The 20,077-nt window shown below is 63.0% G+C and overlaps 1 protein-coding gene across 5 annotated transcripts in view; it reads right to left on the reverse strand.

Annotated features, from left to right (window-relative positions):
- GSE1 (Gse1 coiled-coil protein) overlaps positions 1-20,077 on the reverse strand; it is a 102,838-nt gene that overhangs the window by 7,100 nt on the left and 75,661 nt on the right. For all 5 annotated transcript variants that reach the window (XM_074881354.1, XM_074881355.1, XM_074881359.1 and 2 more), the window contains 7 exons: positions 8,718-8,936; positions 4,811-5,010; positions 3,166-3,347; positions 2,833-3,030; positions 2,400-2,591; positions 1,944-2,266; positions 1,169-1,493 (listed from right to left, as the gene is read on the reverse strand). In XM_074881354.1, the coding sequence (XP_074737455.1) occupies positions 1,169-1,493; positions 1,944-2,266; positions 2,400-2,591; positions 2,833-3,030; positions 3,166-3,347; positions 4,811-5,010; positions 8,718-8,936 (1,639 nt within the window). The remainder of the gene's footprint in view (positions 1-1,168; positions 1,494-1,943; positions 2,267-2,399; positions 2,592-2,832; positions 3,031-3,165; positions 3,348-4,810; positions 5,011-8,717; positions 8,937-20,077) is intronic.

Raw genomic sequence — 20,077 nt, forward strand, 5'->3', positions numbered from 1 at the left:
GCCACCACCCTCAGGGGGTTGAGCAGGGATGTGGCTGCATCCTCGGGGCGCTGGGCAGGGAACCCCAGACTCAATACCCCCCTCCCCGGCTGCCCACCATGGGGACAAGAGAGCTACCGGGTCCTGGCACAGCCCTGCAGCGAGGGCAGCGCCTCGGTGCAACCCTCCTCTGCCAGCCAGGGACAGAGCCAGCCCGTTAGCGGGATAAATATTTCATGCACCCAAGCTGTGCATTTAACGCTTTTCCGCTCCAGCGCCCCGGACCTCCGCGCACGGAGCAGCGAGTTCAGCTCAGCGCCGCCATCCACCGCCCCGGCACTGTGTCACCGCGTCGCCTGCCCCAGCGGGGATCCATCCCTCTCCCTCAAGATGAGAACGGGGACGAGGATGAGGATGGAGATGATGGGGTATCCCCCCCTTCCAGCTGCAGGTGTTTCAGGGTGACCTTGCTCGCTCCGGTTTGGGGCGGGAGGAGCGGATGGGGAAGGGAGCCTGCGGCGGGCACTTGCCTTTGTGCCGCCCCACGATCTGCTCTTTATTATCCTCGATGAGCCGCGCTAATCCCCTGGATACCCAAAAATAACAAAGGGAGCTGGCGGCAGAGCCGGCTGGATGAGCCCACACTGCTTAAGTGCTCAGAGCTGGGGGTGAGCGAGCCCCTGTCAATCAGGGGGTGCGGACACGCTCCTCTGCCTCCCCAAACCACCCCTGTTCAGGGTGGGTGCCCCCCGCCTCCCTCCCAAAACAGGGCATCCCACCGCCTGGGTCCGCTGCACGGCGGGGAACTGCAATTAGCGGTGCCGGGTGCCTGGGCAGCACCTGGCCACTCGCCGCTGGCCCTCGGCCACCTCCTGGGCTCGTCGCCTGCCGCCGCGCAGATGTCGGGCACCAGCATCGCCCGGCGCTGCCAGCACAGCCGGCCTGGCTGGCACTGCATGACGGGGACCTGCTGGCGCCGGCCGAGCACGGCCGCTTCTGCTCACGGGGACATGCAAGGAGCGAGGGGCACGGCTATGGGATGCTGGTTACCTAACAGGGGGGGCCAGAGCCAGCTAAGGGGGGTGCAACAGGGGAAAAATCCGATAAATATTACAGCTGCGGTGTGGGAAAACGCCATTAGGTTTTAGGAGGAAGCTCCGTCACTGGAGCAGAGCTGGCAGTTCCCTACCTGGGGTGCTCAGGGCGATGCTCAGGCTCGGGCTGGCTCGGGGTGCGCCCCATGTCGAGGTGCTGTTCTAGGACTTGTTGTCGAAACTCCGAGACTTGGGATTGCCGATCTTCCTTCTCCTGGCGCAGCCGGCGCTGCCGGGCCAGCCACTTCTCCTCCTCGTTGGTGCGGTGGATGAGCAGCGCCGTGGCCGCGCTGCTCCCCGGCAGTGGGAACACGTTGTGGTTGGGGATGAGGCTGGGCACGGGGTGGTGGGAGGCCGGTGGCTGGTGCAGCGGGTGCTGGATGGGCTTCGGCGTCGGCAACACCGAGTCCTTGAGTTTCTCTGAGTTGGAAAAGGGGTGCTGGAGAGTCAGGGCATGGAAAGGGGGGGGCTACCCGCGGCCATCGTTGGCTATCAAGATATTCTGGGGTGCAGAGGGTGTCCCCTTGCAGGGATGTGCCTGCGGGCAGGAGGCACCCGGAGCTCCCCTGCCTGCGTGGCGTGGAGGGGCTGCCCGCTCGCTGCCAGCCCAGCTGCCAGGCCTGCCGCGGCACTGGGCGCGTTGCCGCCCCGGGCCCAGTCAGATGGCACAGGCACCGCGCCGCCTCCTCGAGAGCCGCAGCAGCTGGGCTTTTGGCAAGCGAGCTGGCAGCCGAGAGAGCCCAGCTCCATCCCGAGCTGCCTCCCGCAGCCACCGACCCCCTCGGCTTTGCCATCTGGAGGGGAAAGGGGACCGTGGCAAGCTGCGCCCGAAGGCAGTGGCTCCCCCAGTGTCACCCGTGGGGACGTTACCTGCTCTGCCGGGTGCCAGTGGCTCCACCGGCTTGCCCCGCTCCTCGGCCGGGTGCCCCCGCAGCCCGTGCAGCTCAGCCACGGGGAGGAAGGGCCCCTCCATGGCTTTCACCATGCTGAGCTCCTTCTCCCGGGCGCGCTCCCGCTGCCTCTCCAGCTCCCGTTCTCGCTCCTTCTCCCGCTCCCGCTCCAGCTCTTTCTCGCGTTCCCGCTCCCGTTCGCGTTCCTTCTCCCGCTCCCGGTCAGCTTCTCGCTCCCGTTCCTTCTCCCGCTCCCGCTCGCGCTCCCGCTCCCTCTGCCGCAGCTCTTCATCCATTTGCAGCCTGCAAAGAAAAGCCAAAAAAAGAAAAAAAACACCAACCCCCAAATAACCCCCTCAAGATGCCTGTTAGCATCTCCTGGGGTGCCCTGTCCGTCACCGCCCCCCCCCCCCACCCATCGTCCCCCTCCCCATACCTCTCGGCGGCGAGGCTGGAGATGCGCTCGGACTGCAGGGCGGAGAGGGAGGAGTGCGAGAGCTCTGGGGGGTACCGGACCCCTGAGAGGTGCAGGTGCATGGCTGAGGGGTGCAGGGGTGGCAGCGAGCCCGGCGCTGGCAGCGGGTAGAAGGGCGACCGCAGCGCCGACAGGCAGTACGACTCGTCCATCCTGGGGAGACAGGGACACTCAAGGAGGGGAAAGAAACCCCCAATCTCCTCCCCAACACACACCCCAGGCTGGATGGGGGCTGCTTTCTGCTGGGAGAGGGGTTTGGAGAGCCCCAAAATGCCCTCAGCGCAGCTCAATTATCCTCCCCGGATCAAGCTCCCACCTCCCCAGCCCCCTCTAAAGCTCACCCTCCAGCCACCAGCACCCCCCAGGACCCCCCCCAAGGCCCGGCGAAGCCCACCTGAAGGCGGGGTGCGGGAAGGGGTGATGGGTCAGGTAGCTGGGGTGGTAGTAAGCGGCGGCGGCGGCCGGATCCAGGCTGAGGGGCGGCAGGGAGGACATGCGGAGGTCCTCGGCGGTGTGGTAGGGCCGAAAGCTGCGCAGGTAATCCTCGGTGACGGCGCTGGGAGGGACCACGTGGTGGACCGGACGCTGCAGGCTGGGGGAGCAGGGAGAAAATGGTCACCAACACACCCTGTCCCCTCCCCGGAGATGTCACCTCCCCACTCTGGGATGCTCGGACTGGAGCTCGCAGGTGCCCCCCTCCCCCTCCATCCATTGCTGCCGGACTCACTTGAGAGGTGGGAAGCGGGAATCCTGGACCACGGAGCTGGGGGGCAGGCCAAAGGAGTAGGGTGTCCCCAGGAGGTGGGAGGGGACGGTGGGGCCCCCCGCTTTCTCCTGTGTGAGGGGGGGCTCTGAGATGAGGCGCTCACGGCCGCCGCTGCTGCTGCTGCCTCGTGACCCTGCTTCTTGCTGGAAGGCAAAGAGGCAGAAAGGCCAAGCTGGGTGTTAGGGGACATCAGGGACCCCCACAAGGGATGGGGGGGGTCCCTGCTGTCTCCCCACCCCCTCAGTGGGTCCCCCGAGTGCCCATGGGGTCCCTGGCTGGCACCGGTACCCAGGGGACGATGCATCCGCCGGAGCATCCTCCTGCATCCAGGCTGTCGGAGGCGGGGGCTGGAGGGGGTGAGGGTTTGGGGGGGGCTATGCTAGGGGCGCACTGGCAGGGGAGGGGGTGCTGAAGCTGGGGCAGCGCTGATGGCAGGACACACGTTACCTGCCTGGAGATTTATGGGCCGCTTTGTTCTCCAGAGCTATTAATCATCCGGGGAGGATACAGACATGGCCAGTGGGAATCCAGCAGCCCTTGGAGAGCGGCCATAAACGGGGGGTCAGCCCGTCATCCCCCCAGCCCCGTGGACAGGCCGGCATCAGCACCCCCACCCCACCATGAGGCCTCAACCCTCTTCCATCAGCTTCCCAACCCTGGGATGAAGGTCCCTCCTTCCTGGCACCTATGCTGGCTGGGGAAGGAACCCCTGGCAAGGGGGGGACTCCCTGGGGTGACAAGGGACCCCTTAGGGTCTGGCAATTAGGGGGCATGACCTCCAGCAAGGCAAGGTTGGGTTTAAAAATTATTATTTTTCACTGAATCTTCCCCAGTTTAGCAGCTACAGGAGGAGGATGGCAGCAGCCCCCAGCATCCCCCCTCCAACGTGCATCCCCTTGCCATCCAGTCCCAGTCCCCAGACCCTCCGGGGCAGGTTGTGGGTCCCCGGCCATTGGGGACAGTCCCAAGGTCACCACGGCCGGCACAAAGGGCGTCCCTCCCCGCCCCGCTCCCCTCCGCCGCCTCCGCCGCCTGCATTAAGGCTTATTGTGCGTGCCAGGCTCTGCTCTAATTACCTCCCCGTCTCGGGGCGTCACGCTGCGAGCGCGGCTCTGCCAGACAATAACCCACGCTCGGTTAACCCCCGTGCTGCGGGGGTCACTGGGGAGGAGGTGACACAGGGGGGACACGGGGGTGGGGAGCACCCGGACACCCCATGCACCCCTCTGAGCACCTGGGGATCGCGGTTCAATTTATTTTGCTCCCCCTGCCCAGCCCTTGGCGTTTCTCATCCCCTCCCATCGCCTCTCCGCTTTGTGGTTTAATTAGTCTTTCCAAGTGGCATAATCCCCCCGGGAATCTGCTTGTAGCATGCGGAGGAGAGGAGAACCACTAACGATGCTTCTTAATTAGCCGCTCTCCCCCCCCACCCCACCCTGACTCTTCCTCACGCTCCCCTCCGGATGGCAGCCCAGGGACATGGTGGGGAGGAGAAGGGACAAAATGGGGGGGGGCAGCCCCGTGGTCCCTCAGTGCCGTGCATGGCATCCCACACCCTCCATCTTTGCTGGAGGGGGCCCCAGACACCCCCCGAACCTGGCCATACCTGTCTGCCCTCGCTCCTCCAGACCCCGTTGACCGTCTTCGTGGGGGCGATGGTGACAACGGGCGGCGTGCTGGGCACACTGTGCCCCCCTGGGGGCACAATGATGGGACCCATGGGGCCACGCTTGGGTGTGCTGGCGGGGGAGCTGTGGTTGGTGGCCGGCGAGGAGACCGGGGACGACTCGCTGCTTATCGAAGACCCTGAAATTGAATTAAAAATTCAAGTAAGCAGGGAAAAAGGCAGCTCTTCACCAGGTAAAACCACCCTCTGAACAAGCTGAAGCCATCCCCCGGTGGGACACCCCGCTGCAGGGACCAGGGATGGGGCACGGGGATGCACACAGGGCGGTCAGCATCCCTCCAGCCCCCCAGGCTGGACCCCCACCCTCCCATCCCAGGGGGTCCCAGCGAGCCCTGTCCCAAAGGAGGCTCTTTCCATTGCTAAAAGGCTTCGCCCCACACACTGGGACAGGCACCTTCTTGCTCCCATCTAACAGCAACTTCCAACCCCCCCACCACCTCCTGTAAAGCCCTTCGTGGGCGCAGCGAGCCCTGCCCGTGCTGCTCGCCTTGGCACGAGCGCCAGTGCTGTGATGCCAACCCCGGGCAGCCACATCTTCTCCAGCCCAACCCGCAGACGCCTTAATCCGGCTGCAAAAGTCGCCGCGCACAAGCCAGGGCACTCGGAGAGGCTGGGATGAAGAAGCGATTCCCCGTAACCCTTGGGCAAGGCTTTGGCTTTATTTGCATAATACGTCTGTGTTTTAAATTATACCCACCCTGGGGACGCTGGAGATATTTCCAAGGGAACAACAAAAATGGAATTAAAGCGGAGAGTGCGATGTGGGTAGAAAAGCAGAGCTGGAGCAGAAATACAAATTCAACATTAACTAGGGCACACGGTGCCCGGTGTCTGCTCCACGGCACATCGCCTGCTCCTACAACCCAGCCAGGCAGCTTGGGAGTGCTCCTACCCCCCAAAACCCTGCTCCCACCAGCCCAGAGTCTGCGCCAACGGGAAGGTTTCTGACATGCCAGCCGGGACTGGCTGCTGGCCACCGAGGAGGGGTGGCTCGTGGTCACTGCAGGATGTCAGCCAAGAGACGACGATGCTCCCCCCATTTAGCACTGAGCCTGGTACCGAGAGGGGGCCTTGTCCCCTCCAAGCGTGCAAGCCAGCTCCCCTGAGCATGCAAGCCAGCTCCTTGCCCTGCAAGCCTGCAAGCTGGTTCCCCTGAGTGTGCAAGGTGTCTCCGTGCCCTTCAAGCGTGCAAGCTGGCTCTGGTAAGCGTGCAAGCCGGCTCCTTGCCCTGCAAGCGTGCAAGCCGGCTCCTCTGAGCGTGCAAGTCAGTTCCTCAGCACACAAGCCAGCTCCCCTGGGCGTACGAGGTGTCTCCTTGCCCTGCAAACATGCAAGTCGGCTGCCCTGAGCGTGCAAGGCAGCTCCTCGCCCTGTAAGCCCACAAGCCGGCTCCCCTGAGCGTGCAAGCCAGCTCCTCGCCCCGCGAGCCAGCAACTCATCTCCATCCCCCTCCGAAAGGCCCGGGCACAGGGAAGCAGGAGCATCCCCAGGCAGCGGGAAGGATGCTCGGCGGAGCAGAGGCCAAGCGGAGCAGCCCGCTGCCGGCCGCCCTGCCTTATTAATTATTCCCGAGTCGCTCCGAATCGCTTTCATTTTAAGAGCGGCAAGACTCGGGGAAAGAGAAAGGCTGCCCGCGACAAAGGAGGCCGCCGATACGGATTTGACACCCACTGAAGTCTATCTTGTCAGCGCAAGGCCAACAACAATTAGCAGCCTAATCCCCTCTGAGCTGGGAAGCCATTACTCACCACGCGATAGCGTTAACAATCAATACCATCACAATGAGCCCGGCAATTAATGAAGCTAAAGTCTTACTTCAGAACCTTAATTCTCGCTGTGTGGCTTTAAACGGGAGGGTTTGTGATCGTTATAATTAACTGGTGGTATTCAGCCAGGAGTTAGTCAATGAAACTAATCTGGATTGGAGATGACAAGAGGCACAGTGTGATGGTGTCACCTTTGTTTTCTGACCTCCCGCTTTCCGCTCTGCGATAGCAGATTAGCAGCCCAGGCTGACAGGCAAATGTAATTAACAGCTGAGACCCTGAAGGAGGAGGGGGCGGGAAAAAAGAAAGGAAGAGGGGAGGGAATAAAACCCACCCCGCAGACAGCCTGGGGTAGGACAGGAGGCTGGAGCCCCCGGCCAGGCGATGGCTTCAGTGGCTTCTTGGGGCTTTGCTGGTTGGTCGGGATGAGCCCCTGCAGCTGGGGATGCTGCGGGGGAGCGGGACAGCCCTACGGTCCATAAAGCCGGTAAAAAAGGCAGCGAATCTGGGTGGACCTGGTCAGCGTCACCCCATGGGCTGCGTCTGCCATGGCAGAGCATCTCCCATTGTGGGAGGGGACATGGGGTGAGGATTTGGGGGCAAAGCAATTCATTTCTCAGGGATAAAAACGACAGCGTGGAGAGAAACCCCCTTTCTAACACACACCCAAACCCACGCCTGCTAAAAACCTCCCGGATAAGCCACTTTGAGCACCCAGATGGGCGAGGACAGGGTTGGGTTTTTTTTGCAAACTATGCAGTCGTTAAGGGGAAATCCAAAGGGAACACGACTGCTTCTCTCCAGCGCCATCAAATCCATGCCAAGACCTGCTGATGTCCCTTCGGATGGGCTGAGCAGCACGGCGGGGGCACGAGCTGTGGGGTGTGGGGGGAAGAAAAGGCAAAATAATCCCCCAAACCTAACTGACTGCCCTGAAGGAAGCAGATGGGCTCTGGAGGAGGCAACTGAGGAGAACCAGGAGGCTGAAGCATCGCTGAGACCTGGTGCCCTCGGTGTCACAGGGACCCGGGGTCCCCACGTGCCTCCTCAGGAGCAGCCGATGCCAGAGGCTTCGGGTCACGGTCGTGCTGGGGCATTTTGTGACTGGCAGGGGGGTATGAGGAGGGTCTTACAGATGGTACTTGCAAAAAAGGGTCTTCCAGAAAGAACCTTGCAAAAAGGATCTTCCAACAAGGATATTCCAACAAGGGCCTTGCAAGAAGGGCCTTGCAAAAAAGGATCTTCCAAAAAGGATCTTGCAAGAAGGGTCTTCCAAAAAGACCCAGCAAACAGGGCCTTGCAAAAAAACATCTTGCAAAGGGTCATGTGTCCTCCCCAGAGACCAAAGCAGTGGGCAATAACCCAATGGGGAGCACCCACCAGTGGAAATACCAGGGATAAATACTATTTTGTTGTAAATTGATGATGCCCACAGTCTCCTGGTGGAATGCTTCACAGCCTGGGGACAGGCTGCCTCCCTGTGCGTGTGTGGGACAGCCTCAGTGATTCCTGGACACGCTCCCCGTGGTGACAGGGATTTCGGGGTGCTCCGGCACCACAGCAGCAGCTCACACCCCTCATCGTGAGCTGCACCCTGCACGTCAGCAGAGACAGGGGGTGCGACGGAGGACGCGGCAGTCAGGCCATGGCGGGGTGACAAGGGATGGGGACAGCTCAGGGGTGCCCAAATTTTCTGTTTAGCCAGTTTGGCTGGGGAAGGAACAGAGCTGAGGAGTCTCTGGAATAAAACAGCATTTTGGTGAAGCGTGATGGGAGGGAGTGGGGCTGGGAGGGCAGGGAGGGGCAGGTTCCCCCCACGCCGTGCTCTCCCAGGTTTTCTCCCAGGGTACAGCGAGTGATGTGGCGTTTGGATTACTCCGCTGAATTGAATTTCTAAACTGCCCCCTCGAGACATGACGCCAGGAAAAGACATTAGCTTGGGAAATGGCGAGGAAACGCCGTCCACCAGCTCCCAGGTGGTAGTGGTGGGGAAAGGCGCTGAGGCTCAGTGTCCCCCCACACCCCTGGTCCTTGTCCCCGTCCTCATCATCATCCCCTACCTCTGGGCTCCTCGGCTTGCTTGGCGAGCTTGCGGAGAGCGGCGGCGAAGCTGGAGGAAGGTGCTGCCTGGACGGACAAAGTGCTGCTGGCTGCCGGGCTGCCATTGGGGACGATGGAGCCGTTGAGCGGCGAGGGGGTGAGGGGGCTGACGGTGGCAGTGGTGCGGGTGGCGGTGGAGAGCATTCCTAGGGACGGCGACTTCGGCTCATGGCTCATGCCTGTGAACAAGAGCAGCCCGTGTTAGACGGGGACACGGGGATGGGAGAGGGGAGAGAGGATCCCCAAATCCCTCCTGAGGAGCGGGAACAACAAGCAGAACCTTCCCTTTAGTTGGCCACTCACCCCAAAATGCACCCCGAGTTCATGCAACGGGGCGGGAAGAGAGCAGGCGGGCACCGGCCCCGCACGCTTATGGGGTGGCAGCTTATCTAACAAAGCCAGCATGCCCCGGCTGCTCGCCCGTGGAAAACAGGGTGACGTGGGGGCCAGCAGCTGCCGCCGGCATTCACGGCTGGGCTGCTCCCCAATAACGGCATGGGGGGGGGTCAGCAGAGCCCCACGGGAAGGGGGAGGGTGTTTCAGGGGGACACGGGGACCTCAGCGTCCTGACGGAGGTCGTGTGGAGGGGGGCAGCCCCCTGATTCGTATGGTGCTGCCAAAAGCCAAAGCACCACCGCCGCACCCCTGATTGCCACCATTGCACCCCCAAATCCCTGCCACTGCCCCCTCAGATCCCCAGTATTGCATCCCTGGGTCTCCCAGCACTGCACCCCCAAATCCCCACCATTGTATCTCCGACTCCTCCCTGCTGCACCCCCAGGCCTTCACCACTGCACCCTCAAATCCCCAATATTGCATCCCCCAGTCCCCAACACTGCACCCCCCAAATCCCCACCACTGCACCTTCAATCCCCACTGTGGCACCTTCGGATCGCCACCACCGCACCCTCAAATCCCCCATATCGCACCCCCAGCCCCCCCACCCCCCACCACTTCATACCTAAAATCCCAACCATTGCATCTTCAAATCCTCACCATGGCAGCCCCAACTCCCTGTCATTGCACCCCAAAACACAGTGGCCCCTAAGGGTGGGGGTTCGGGTGCCTCTGAGTGGGAGGGTACAGCCCACCCTGTGCCCCCCCCAGCTGTCACAGCCGCTCCAGGGCTTTCCACCTCCCAAAACAGCAACTGCTGATGTCAGGGCCCTTAAAATAGACTTCCAAACGAGCAGCTTCATTAACACCAGCCTAAAATTAGCCCCACTCCCAGGTGGGTAGGCAGGCGGGGGGGGGGGGGGGGGGGCGAGGCGAGGGGCAGCCCCCCCAAATCCCAGCAGGGCTGGAGGCAGCTCGAGGCACCGGTGACCCTGTAGCATCCCACGGCAGAGGGTGGCCGGGCAGAGCACGGGCGCTGTGGGAGCTGGGATGGGGGGGCCACGAGTGCCACTCAGCGTTGATTAATCTTTGCCCCCCGGCCCCAGGAGAGGCGGCCGGCGCGGTGGCGCGCGCTCCCCTCTGCCCTCATTATACAAGCATTTATTAACTCCGGTGCTCTCAGCCATTGACTGCCGCCTTGTCGACACGCTCGGCTCATGTAAATTCATTACCAGAACAGCTGGGAAGCCAACCCGCTGCGCCAGCCTGGCCCCGGCACCCCCGGGCTTTGCACCGGGTGCCCGTGGACCCCCGGGGGAGTGCCTGGGTGCCCCCCCCCCTCCCCTGGGAGAGTGGGACCTGCAGCGCCATGCACCCACGCGCCATCGCGGGGGGCTGCAGCACCCTGGGCACAGCCTGGCATCCCCTGGGCACTGGTCTGCACCCTCTGGGGACAGCCCCGTGCCCCCCAGGTGCTGCTCCACATCCCCCGGGTGCAGTCCCACATCCCTTGGGCACAACCCCGCATCACCCAAGAAACAGCCCTGCATCCCCCCAGCACTGCCTGGCACCCCTTGGCACAGCCCTGCACCCCCAAATACAGCCCTGCATCCCCCGGGCAGTGCCCCACACCCCTCAGGCACAGCCCCACACCCTCAGGCACAGCCCTGAACTCCCCAGGCACTGCCTGTCACCCCCCAGGCACTGCCCCACATCCTCTGGGCACAACCCTGCACCCCCAAATACAGCCCTGAACCCCCCCAGCCACTGCCCCACATCCCCCAGGCACAGCCCTTCATTCCCCCGGCACTGCCTGGCATCCCCTTGGCACAACCCTGCACCCCCCAAACACAGCCCTGCACCCCCTCAGGCACTTCCCCACCCTCCCCAGCTTCTCCCCAGCTATTAACCCCAGCATAACCGCCCCCCTGCCCCTTGCCAGCCCCACTCCAAGGCTGGGGACCATTTGCTAACCAGCTGGCAGAGATTAGCACGCTTGCGCTCGCTTGCCGGGGCACGGGGGCTGGCGGCAGAGCATCACCCGTGTGATGCTCAGCTGATCTCCGCGGCCCCAAATGCCTCCCAACAAACTCATGATCCCAACCAGGATTTGCCAGGCGAGCGTGGGGTAGCTCCAAGCCAACAGCTCGCCGGGAAGCACGCAGGGAGCTCGCGTTCCCCACCCCGGGGCTGGCTCGCTAACCCTGAGCCGTGCCGCTGCCCCAGTTGGGCTTCAAACCAGTTTTGCCACTCCTGCCCGGTGATAAAATCGGCGTCTCCGCCCTGGCTGGGGCCTGAGCTTGGGCTCACCCGCTTTGCCCTGACGGAGGTGGCGTCCGTCTGTCCGGGCATCCCTGGAGCTGCTCCGTGGGAGAACTGCCCGCTGGGGAAACTGAGGCACGCTGCGGCACGGGGATGGGGGACCATGCTGCGTCCCCCCCTCCCCGTCCCTCCGGCACCCCGTCACTGGCGCGGCGTGGGTGCCACTCACCTCTACGGGTGCTGGCGTCTCCCTGTGAGGTGGGGCCTCCCCCCCACCCCGGGGCTCTCGCCCTCCTCCTGCCCCTCCCCAGCTGCTTTTCCCGGCAGGCAGCTCCGTGCGGAAAAACAGGTCAAGTTCAGAGCCCTGGCAGCGGCCCGGGGTCACACCAGCGGTTGCCTCAGTGGGGTGGGGAGCTGAACCCCGAAATGGGGCAGCCTGTCCCTCTGCTGCCCCCAGCCCTGGGGGGTGCAGGGAGAGGGGCTGCCACCCCCAACATACCTGCTCTCAGGCACCACTTGCTGCCTTCACCCCTGCAAACAGGCAGCTGCCTGTACATCCCCCCTCCCATCAAGGCAAGGGGGCCGCAGGATGCCCTGCTGAGGCCATGGGGGAGGTTGGGGACAGGGGACAAGGCGAGGTGCCACCCTGTCCCTGTCCCTTCAGCGGCATGTGCCCGGGCACAGTGGCACGGGGAGTGTCTGGCATTCCCGGTGCCTGCTGGCTGCCTGCCCGCGGGAACAGGCAGGTCCCTGCCCGGCGGGAGGAGGAGGAGGAGGAGGAGGTGGGGGGGACGGCAGGGCCATCGCCGGTGTCCCCCTCACCCTTCCCTGTGCCCCCCCACATCCTGGCACCCCTTCACGCGGTGCCACACGTGCCACCAGCCGTGGGGTTGGCAAATCCGTGCAGGACCCCAAGCCCCTGACTCCCAGGGGGGTGTCCCTGCCCCCTGGCCCCCCCACCAACCCCCCCTGGCCCCCCGCATCCCTGGCGCAGGGCTGGGAGCTGGGAGCTGGGTCCGTGCCATCTTCTCTCCATCTGCTCCTGATGACGCTGGCGGGTTTTTTGGCAGCGGGTGCCTCCTCCGGCAGCGAGAGCAGAACCAGTCTGGCTGCCTGGTGGGACTGGAGACAAATAAACACGCCGGCAGCCGCCGCGGGCAGGCAGGAGCGGGCAGCATTGGGGCAGGGATGGGCTCCCAGCACCCCAAAAATCCCAGGATCCTTCCTGGAGTCGCGTGGGCTGGAGAAGGGGGCTTGGTATCGCTGCTGGCTGCCCTCCTCGTCCCCGCTGCAGGCAGCTGCCGGGAAATGTGGCGCAGGCAGGTTTAGCACCTTGGTTTCAGCCCCCCCCCAGCACCTTGAAAGGCCCCTAATGAGCATGAAGTGCCCTTCAGAGCAGATTGCCATTGAACTCAACCTGCACCAGCCGCCCGCTTTAAAAGCAGCTATTTTGAGCTCCCGGGCTCCCAAGCGCTGGAACTAATAATTTATTACCAAATACGATCAGGCAGCAGCTCCAGCCCCTGGCAAATGGAGCGGAAAAAAACCCAGCGCGGCGGGAGGCCGAGGGAGCAGGGAGAGATGAGCATCCTGCATCCTCCCCCGGGACGGATCCGCACCCACCACAGCACCTCGGCTCCTCCATGCTGGCCCTGGCTGGCTCCCCAAGGAATTTGGGGTGATGTTCCGTGGCGTGAGGTTCCCCCCTCAAGCTTTTCCTCTCTCTCTCAGCTCCTCGGCTCCCGCTCCGGAGCCGCATCCAGCTGCACGCTCCGAGCGGGAACAGCTGCTTTACATGGATTTTCAATGCTAATGGCCTTGCATTGTCAACCCCCCCCCCCCCCCCACCCCTCCTCACACACTCCCCACGCTGCTTGAATGCAGCAGGCAGGGCCCTGGCGGCTGCCTGTGCGGGCAGGAGGGAGGGCAGGCAGCCAGGGGCAGCACGTGCCCATCGTCCCCCCGCCATGCACCCCATCACCCCCTCGGGAGCCAGCAGGCAGGGGACAGGCAGGGGACAGGCAGCGGGGACCAGCTCCTCTCCCGGCGATGTCCCGCAGAGCCACCAACACATTTTCCACACACACCCCCCTGCCGTTACAACACACCGCACCTACGACACGCTCCATTAATTAATTAATTGATCAATCGGAGTCTGCACTTTCCCTCCCCACCACCCAGCACGCAGCCGAAACGGAGGGAGGTGGCCAGGCTCGGTGTCCCCAAGTGTCCCCAAGGATGGAGAGGTGCAGGCACACCAGAGAGGTCCAGTTTTATCCTCCTCAGGGCAGATCCCAGGACCCATCTCGGGAACATCCCCCACCTTGGCCAGCGGCTCCCCAGCACCCTTGGAGGGATCCGGATGGGTCCCCCGGGGTGAGGTGGTCCTTGCTGGTGAGGGATGGGATTTGGGGCTCCCCGGGGAGCCCGCACAGCACCGAGCATCCAAGCGCGCGGCACTATTAGCCGGCTGGGTCTCCATCGATCACTCCTCCATGGACCATTGATCTGGCAAACGACAACAAGCAAACTAATAAGAGCTCGTTTGGAGGGCGCAGCGCCAGGGAGGGGCCAGGGCTGGCGTGATGCAGGATTATTTTTCTCCCTTTCTTGCCTTCCCGTGCCCAACCCAACCAGCCCTGGGTGCTTTTTATGCCCGTAGGAAATCAGGCTGGGGAAAGATTCACTTCAAAGCAACTTTCTTCCCTGTTTCTACCCTGGCAGAGCGAGCTGGGGGCTCTGAAAATAAAGTGCCTGTGCCCAAGGGATGCTGCTGGCCCTCGAGCCGCCACCCTCCCGCAGCATCCAGGTTGGGACAGTGGCTCCTTTTGGCTCCCAACGCCTGGATCTGGGTGCCAGGCTGCCTCTCGAGGGCTCCCCCGGCTTTGGCAGAAGTGAGGGTACAGCCCCCACCCCTCCCCTTAGCATGAGGGGCTGAATGGCTGCGTGGGGCGTGCGGGTGGGTGCCAGGCATCAGGCAGCACTGCTGGGCGCTGCACGGGGCTGCTGGGCATTACGTGGTGCTGCTGGGCATTCTTTGGTGTTGCCAGGCACTGCATGGTGCTGCCGGGCATTGTATGGTGCTCCTGGGCACTGCATGGTGCCACCAGGCATTGAACAGTGCTGCTGGGCATCGTGTGGGACAGGGCTGGGCACTGCACGGTGCTGCCAGGAGTTATTTGGAGCTGCTGGGCATTATGTGGCCCTGCTGGGCACTGCACAGTGCCACCAGGCATTGAAAAATGCCACTGGGTGTCATGTGGGACAGGGCTGGGTGCTGCTAGGTGTTATTTGGTGCTGCTGGGCATTACGTGGCCCTGCTGGGCACCGCACGGCACCGCCAGGCAGTGCCCGGTGCCGTTGGGCACCCCAGCGCACCGTTGGGCATCGCACGGCGCCTTGCACGGGTGCTGTTGGGCAACGCGTGGGTCGCAGCCAGGCATTGCACGGTGCTGCCAGACCTCGCACGGCGCTACCGGGGCATTGCACAAGGCAGAGGCGGGCAATGCCCGGTGCAGGCAGGCTGCCCTCCTGTGCCCGTACCCATGCCCATGCCCGTGCCCGTGCCCGTGCCAGCAGCTCGGTGCAGCCGTGCCGCGGGCAGCGCAGGCTTTGCCGTCAGCAGCGCATTGTTCTCGGTGCGAGAAGCCCTTGCCCAGCAGATGGCAGGTATAACAAAGCAGCTTGCTGCGGCCAAGCCAATTATTTATCTAATTATGATTTACCACTTAACCACATGATCTTTCTGCAGAGTTGTGGGCAATTAAAACCGGGGTGATTATGTGGATTATGCAAATCGGCTGGAGCCGAGCGAATAAAATTGGAGATTAGAGTTTCATGCAGGCTGGATCTTGCATGGGGCAGGTCCTGGCGGGGCAGGGGGGAGGCAGGGGCAGGGCAGGGGGTTGCAGGCAGGGCTGGGGGGGGCCACGACCCAGCTGAGCCGGGGGCTATGGGGCAGAGTTAGGAGGTGCCAGGGCAAGGCGAGGGGCTGCCTCCTGTCACCCCGCTGCCTCTGAGGTGCTGCAGTCCCCCTCCCACAGAGCCAAGGGGGTCCCCAGCCTAAAGCTTCCCCCCCATCACAGGGGTGGGTGCCCGCAGGGGACCCCCTCACCGCTGGGGAAAAGCTGCCGCTGACTCAGTTGGCACCAGAGATTTCCCAGCTGCACCCCAAAAAGGTGGAGGTGGGGGGTTAGACAGCGCAGCCCCCACCCCTGGCCCCCTCCGCAGGCAGCTAACGAAGGGCTCCGGGGGCGATGGGTATTAATAACGGGTATTAATAACGAGTATTAATAACGCTGCCTGGCAGATTACTCTGCCCGCCCGGCTTGATATGAGATTTATGCATGGCGTGAACTCCGGAAATACAGAAGTATTAATGGTAATACCTCGTGTCCTAGCAAAGGTCACGGGCAATCTCCATCAATCCCACTGCACCGCCGGCAAAGCCGGGGGGTCCGGGCGGGATGGGGGGTCCCCCCTGCGCTCCCGGGGTCCCCCCATGCGCACGGCAGTGCCGCAGTTTATGGCTGTGCAGATGGCCCGGCACGGGCCAGAGGGAAGGTTTTACCTTGGGATAGAAATTAACGCTGGCAAACGGCAAATTTACTGCCTGTATTTTCATTTTCCTAATACCGGCACCATCTGCTACCGATCGGTGCCCCACGTCACCGGCTTTTTAGTTACAAGACGCTGTGGAGATCTTGGCAAGACCTTGGCGTGCTCCTCACCCGGGAGCCCCAGGTCCCCCTTGCAACGTCCCACAGGGTCCCCAGGGTCCCATCACCGCCCCGATGGGTCTCACCCTTTCCATGAAGTCCCCCAAGAAATAGGCACCAGCGAGGAGGGTTTGAAGCAGCAGCGATGCCCGTGGAGCCGGACTGTGCCGGGGATGGGCACAACACAGTGCCAGCACCAGTGGGATGGATCCGGCACATTCATCACAGAGGAAGATCAACCAAAATCCAGGTCTGGGGGGATTGTGTGTGGCACCGTTTGGCACCGAGGGGTGCAGACCCCCCTTTCCACACCGGGATTTAGGGTGATTAGTGCCGGCGATCCCACGTGCCGGTGCCGGGAAGGCTGGCCAGTGCCCCCACACGCGCAGCATCTTCCCTTTTCGCCTACAGTAATCCTCAGCCTTTCGAGCAAATTATTAAAATTCACTTATATTTAATCTGCCTGCTGGAATTAATTGAATTTTTACGCTTGGCAAATGTCAGTGGGTGCGCGCTGCCTCCCAACGGGGACCCGGCTGCAGGTGCAACGGGCGCAGCCCCAGGTTTTCACACCCCCCCGAGGACAAAACCCACCCTGGGGTGTGGGACAGGGTGCCCACGGCACCCACAGCCCCCGTCGGCAACGGGTGGTGGGATGTATGGGTGCCAGCACCCTCCCAGCTCTGCGGGGGATGCTCAGTGACCCCCAAACCTCCCTCCCTCCACAGGGCAGGCAATTAAATGTTCCTCAAACCCCACAGGATTCCCACGGCCGCTCCCAGTGGTGCCTCGATGGCTTTGGAGGGGACATGGGGAACCTCTCGCTTCCCACCCTGCACCCTTGCTGGAGAGTGCCAGCACCCTGCCTGGTGCTGGGGTCCTCCGGTGGGCGATGAGAGCCTTCCTCCCCTCCCCGTCATCCTCCTCGAAAATTGCCAAAGCGTCTAATTTGCCCGCCAGGAAGGCCGAGGGAAAAGAGCCTCTATTTTGCCAGTAATAAGCCCTCCAGACAAAGGCGGGATGAGCCATTCAGCGGTGGGAAGGGGAAAGGCTCCGGCCCCATGCCGGAGCAGTGCCGGGGGGCTTGCGGGAATGATTCCCCCCTGCTTGGGGGAGCTGGCAGCGGGACACGGCACGGCATCCCGGCATCACCCCGGGATGACCCAAACCCACGCGCCCGTGGGCTCCTGAGCTCCTGGACGGGTGGTGGGATGGGCGGCATCACCGGCCACCGCGCTGGGGACACTCCTGCTCTGCAAACTGGGACTGATCCCCAACTCCCACGTGGCCCCATTTCCCCGGGGACAGCCCCGGTCCCCGCTCAGGGACACTTTCCCCATCCGTTGGCTTTGCACCGAGATGGAGAAGTTCATGGTCGGCGTGAGCCACGGGGGACCCCGGGCCCCGGCAGGCAACTTCCAAACTTGACTGGCGCTTGCCCCCCTCCACCGCCCGCCCGGGATTATCATAAATTAAGACGTAATTACTCCATGGAAATTTACAGCACAAAGCTGCGGCGCTAACAAGTGTGTTTGGCGGCACCGGGGGGAGATACAAAGCGCTATTGTCTGGCGGTCGCCAAAAAATCTGCTCTGCCCCCAAAACGCCACATCCCGGGGACGGGAATGGGGATGGGGATGGACCAACTCCATCACAGCCACTCAAGAGCCGCAGCGAGCCACGTGCGTGCCCCCACGCACCATAGGGATGGAGAGGGGCACGGTGCCCCAGGAGGAGGGTCCCGGCCTGCAGGGATGGGTGAGGGTGGGTGAAGGCTCCCCGGAACGATGGGTGCCCTCCTGCCGTGGCTCTGCTTCCCGCCGGCAGCTGATGGCACGGTGCCGCTAACAAAGACATTTTTATTCCCTCGAATAACTCAGCACCCGGTCAGCTCCCACCCACGGGTGCTCCCACCCATGGGTGCTGTGCCCAGCAAAACCCCACCTCTGAGACTCCTTTCACCACCTTCAGCACGCACAGGGTTAAAAATAAATCCCCTGGGGACCTGGGGGTGTGAGGGGGGGACACAGGGGGACCAGTGCCAGCCTGTGTGTGTCCCCCGGCGCCGCCGGTGCTGCCACGCTCCCCCAGCTGCCACGCACATTAAAAAATAATAATCAACGTGGAAAAAAACAACAACACAGCGCGAAAAAATTCAGGCGGCTAAAACAAATCCAGCAATAAAGGAGCCGGGGATCCTCGCAAAGCTGGCTGTGCAATTAAGCAGTTTTCTGCTGTACGCCGATAATCACCTAATTATACTATTAATGACAGTTCAACCTGCTTGGAAATAAAAGGACATTCTTCCATAACAGGATGCCAGCTGTTTGTTACAGATGTCAAACATCTTTAAAGCGTTATTATTAAAAGAAGGGGGGAAGGAGAAAGCTCGGTGATGCAGAAACACAGCATCCTTCCCCCCCAAAGCCCCTTGGGGGGGGTGGGGGGTTGGGGTGTCACACACCCCCCTCCTTTTAATGCCGGTGCAATAATCCGTCAGAGGGGGAGCATCCTTCCCGTCAACATTTGGTGTAATAAATACCCCGCGTCGGCTCGTGGCAAGAGGCGGCTGCGTTTAATTAAGCGCGGCGTTCGGGAAATAAAGTTAAAAATTAATAATAAAATGGGGGAGGGAGGGGAGGGAAGGGATATATGCACCCCGCTGCCAGGCTCGGGGCAGGGCTGGCCCCGCTCCCCCCACGGCTGCCGGCGGTGCCTCGAGCGCGGCTGCCGCCGGCGGTGCCCGCGCACGTGCCGCGGTGCCGTGCCAAGGAGGAGCGTCCCTGGCAGGTGCCGCCAGCCGGTGCCAAGGAAAGAGGAGAGAGAAGGGGGGTGGAACACGCTGTAGAGAAAAGAAGCACCTGCTCCCCCCCAAAAACCTGGCGTGGGGTTGGAGGCGAACGATGCCTGTGGCACCCTGGTGACCCCTGGGCATCGGGGTCTGGCAGTACCGTTGGAAAAGGGGGGGACAACGGGTGGAGGCGGCAGTGGGAGCCTGTTTTCATGGCGGGCCAAAGTCTCGCTGGGGTAATTACACCTCTCCTGCTCTCCCCCTGCAGCACCGCGGCTCCATGCTGGCGCAGGTGGCCCCGGGGGGCAAGCAGGTGCCCACGCGCCGTGGGGTGATGCCGGCGTTGCACCCCCACCCGCGCAGCCGCCCGGCTTTTCACCCTGTCCTATATAGCTACAGGCAAATCTGGCTCTAAAACCTTTGGGAACCAGGCTTAGCGCAGGAATAAAGAGATTACAGAAAGGGGGGGGGCAGGAAGAAAAACGGAAGAAAAAGGGGGTGTCTGGGAATAATTCACCCCCCTCCAAGTCGTGTGGCTACTGACACCCCAGGTACCAGCGGGGCCCTGGAATGAGCAGGATGGCTGCAGACAGGCACTGAATTTTTGGGGTGCCCACCCACCCGCTCAGAGCTGGGGGGCTGCGGTTGAGCCCCCTCCCCAGGGCAGGACCCGCAACCCTGACCCCTTGGCAAGCACCGCGGTGGCTGGCACTGGCCCCCACTCGCCAGACGGGACCCAGCGGGGAAAAACCATCTGGGAAGCGTCACCCCGAGCCACGATCCCAGGGCGATGCCCCCGGTCCCCAACCCCCGGTGGCGTGCAGCCCTCGCCCGCCCGCCGCCCCCCTTCCCCTGGCTCCTCTCTTCCCTCCCCTCCCCTCCTCAAACCATCACGGGGAAGCTGGAAAGTGGTTGACATGGTTGCCATGGCGACCGAATTTAGGACTGGCGAGAGGAGGAGGAGGAGGAGGAGGAGGGGTGGGCAAAGGAGGAAGGCGGGAGGGCTTCCCAGCACCCCAACACAGCCCGGACCTCTCTGGCATCACCCAGTCCCCCCTCAGCACCCCTCAATCACCACTCTCGCAGCACCCCACACACCCGGTGAGGATGAGGAAGGGCATCCCCAGCAGCCAGCCGGGAGCTGCCAAGAGCGGGGCTCAGCCCCGAGCACCCCAAATCCAGCCTGGGGGCGGCCGTCCCCACCCGGCGCTGC

Source organism: Strix uralensis, chromosome 12, assembly GCF_047716275.1.
Source record: "Strix uralensis isolate ZFMK-TIS-50842 chromosome 12, bStrUra1, whole genome shotgun sequence".
In the NCBI taxonomy this organism is placed as follows: Eukaryota; Metazoa; Chordata; class Aves; order Strigiformes; family Strigidae; genus Strix; species Strix uralensis.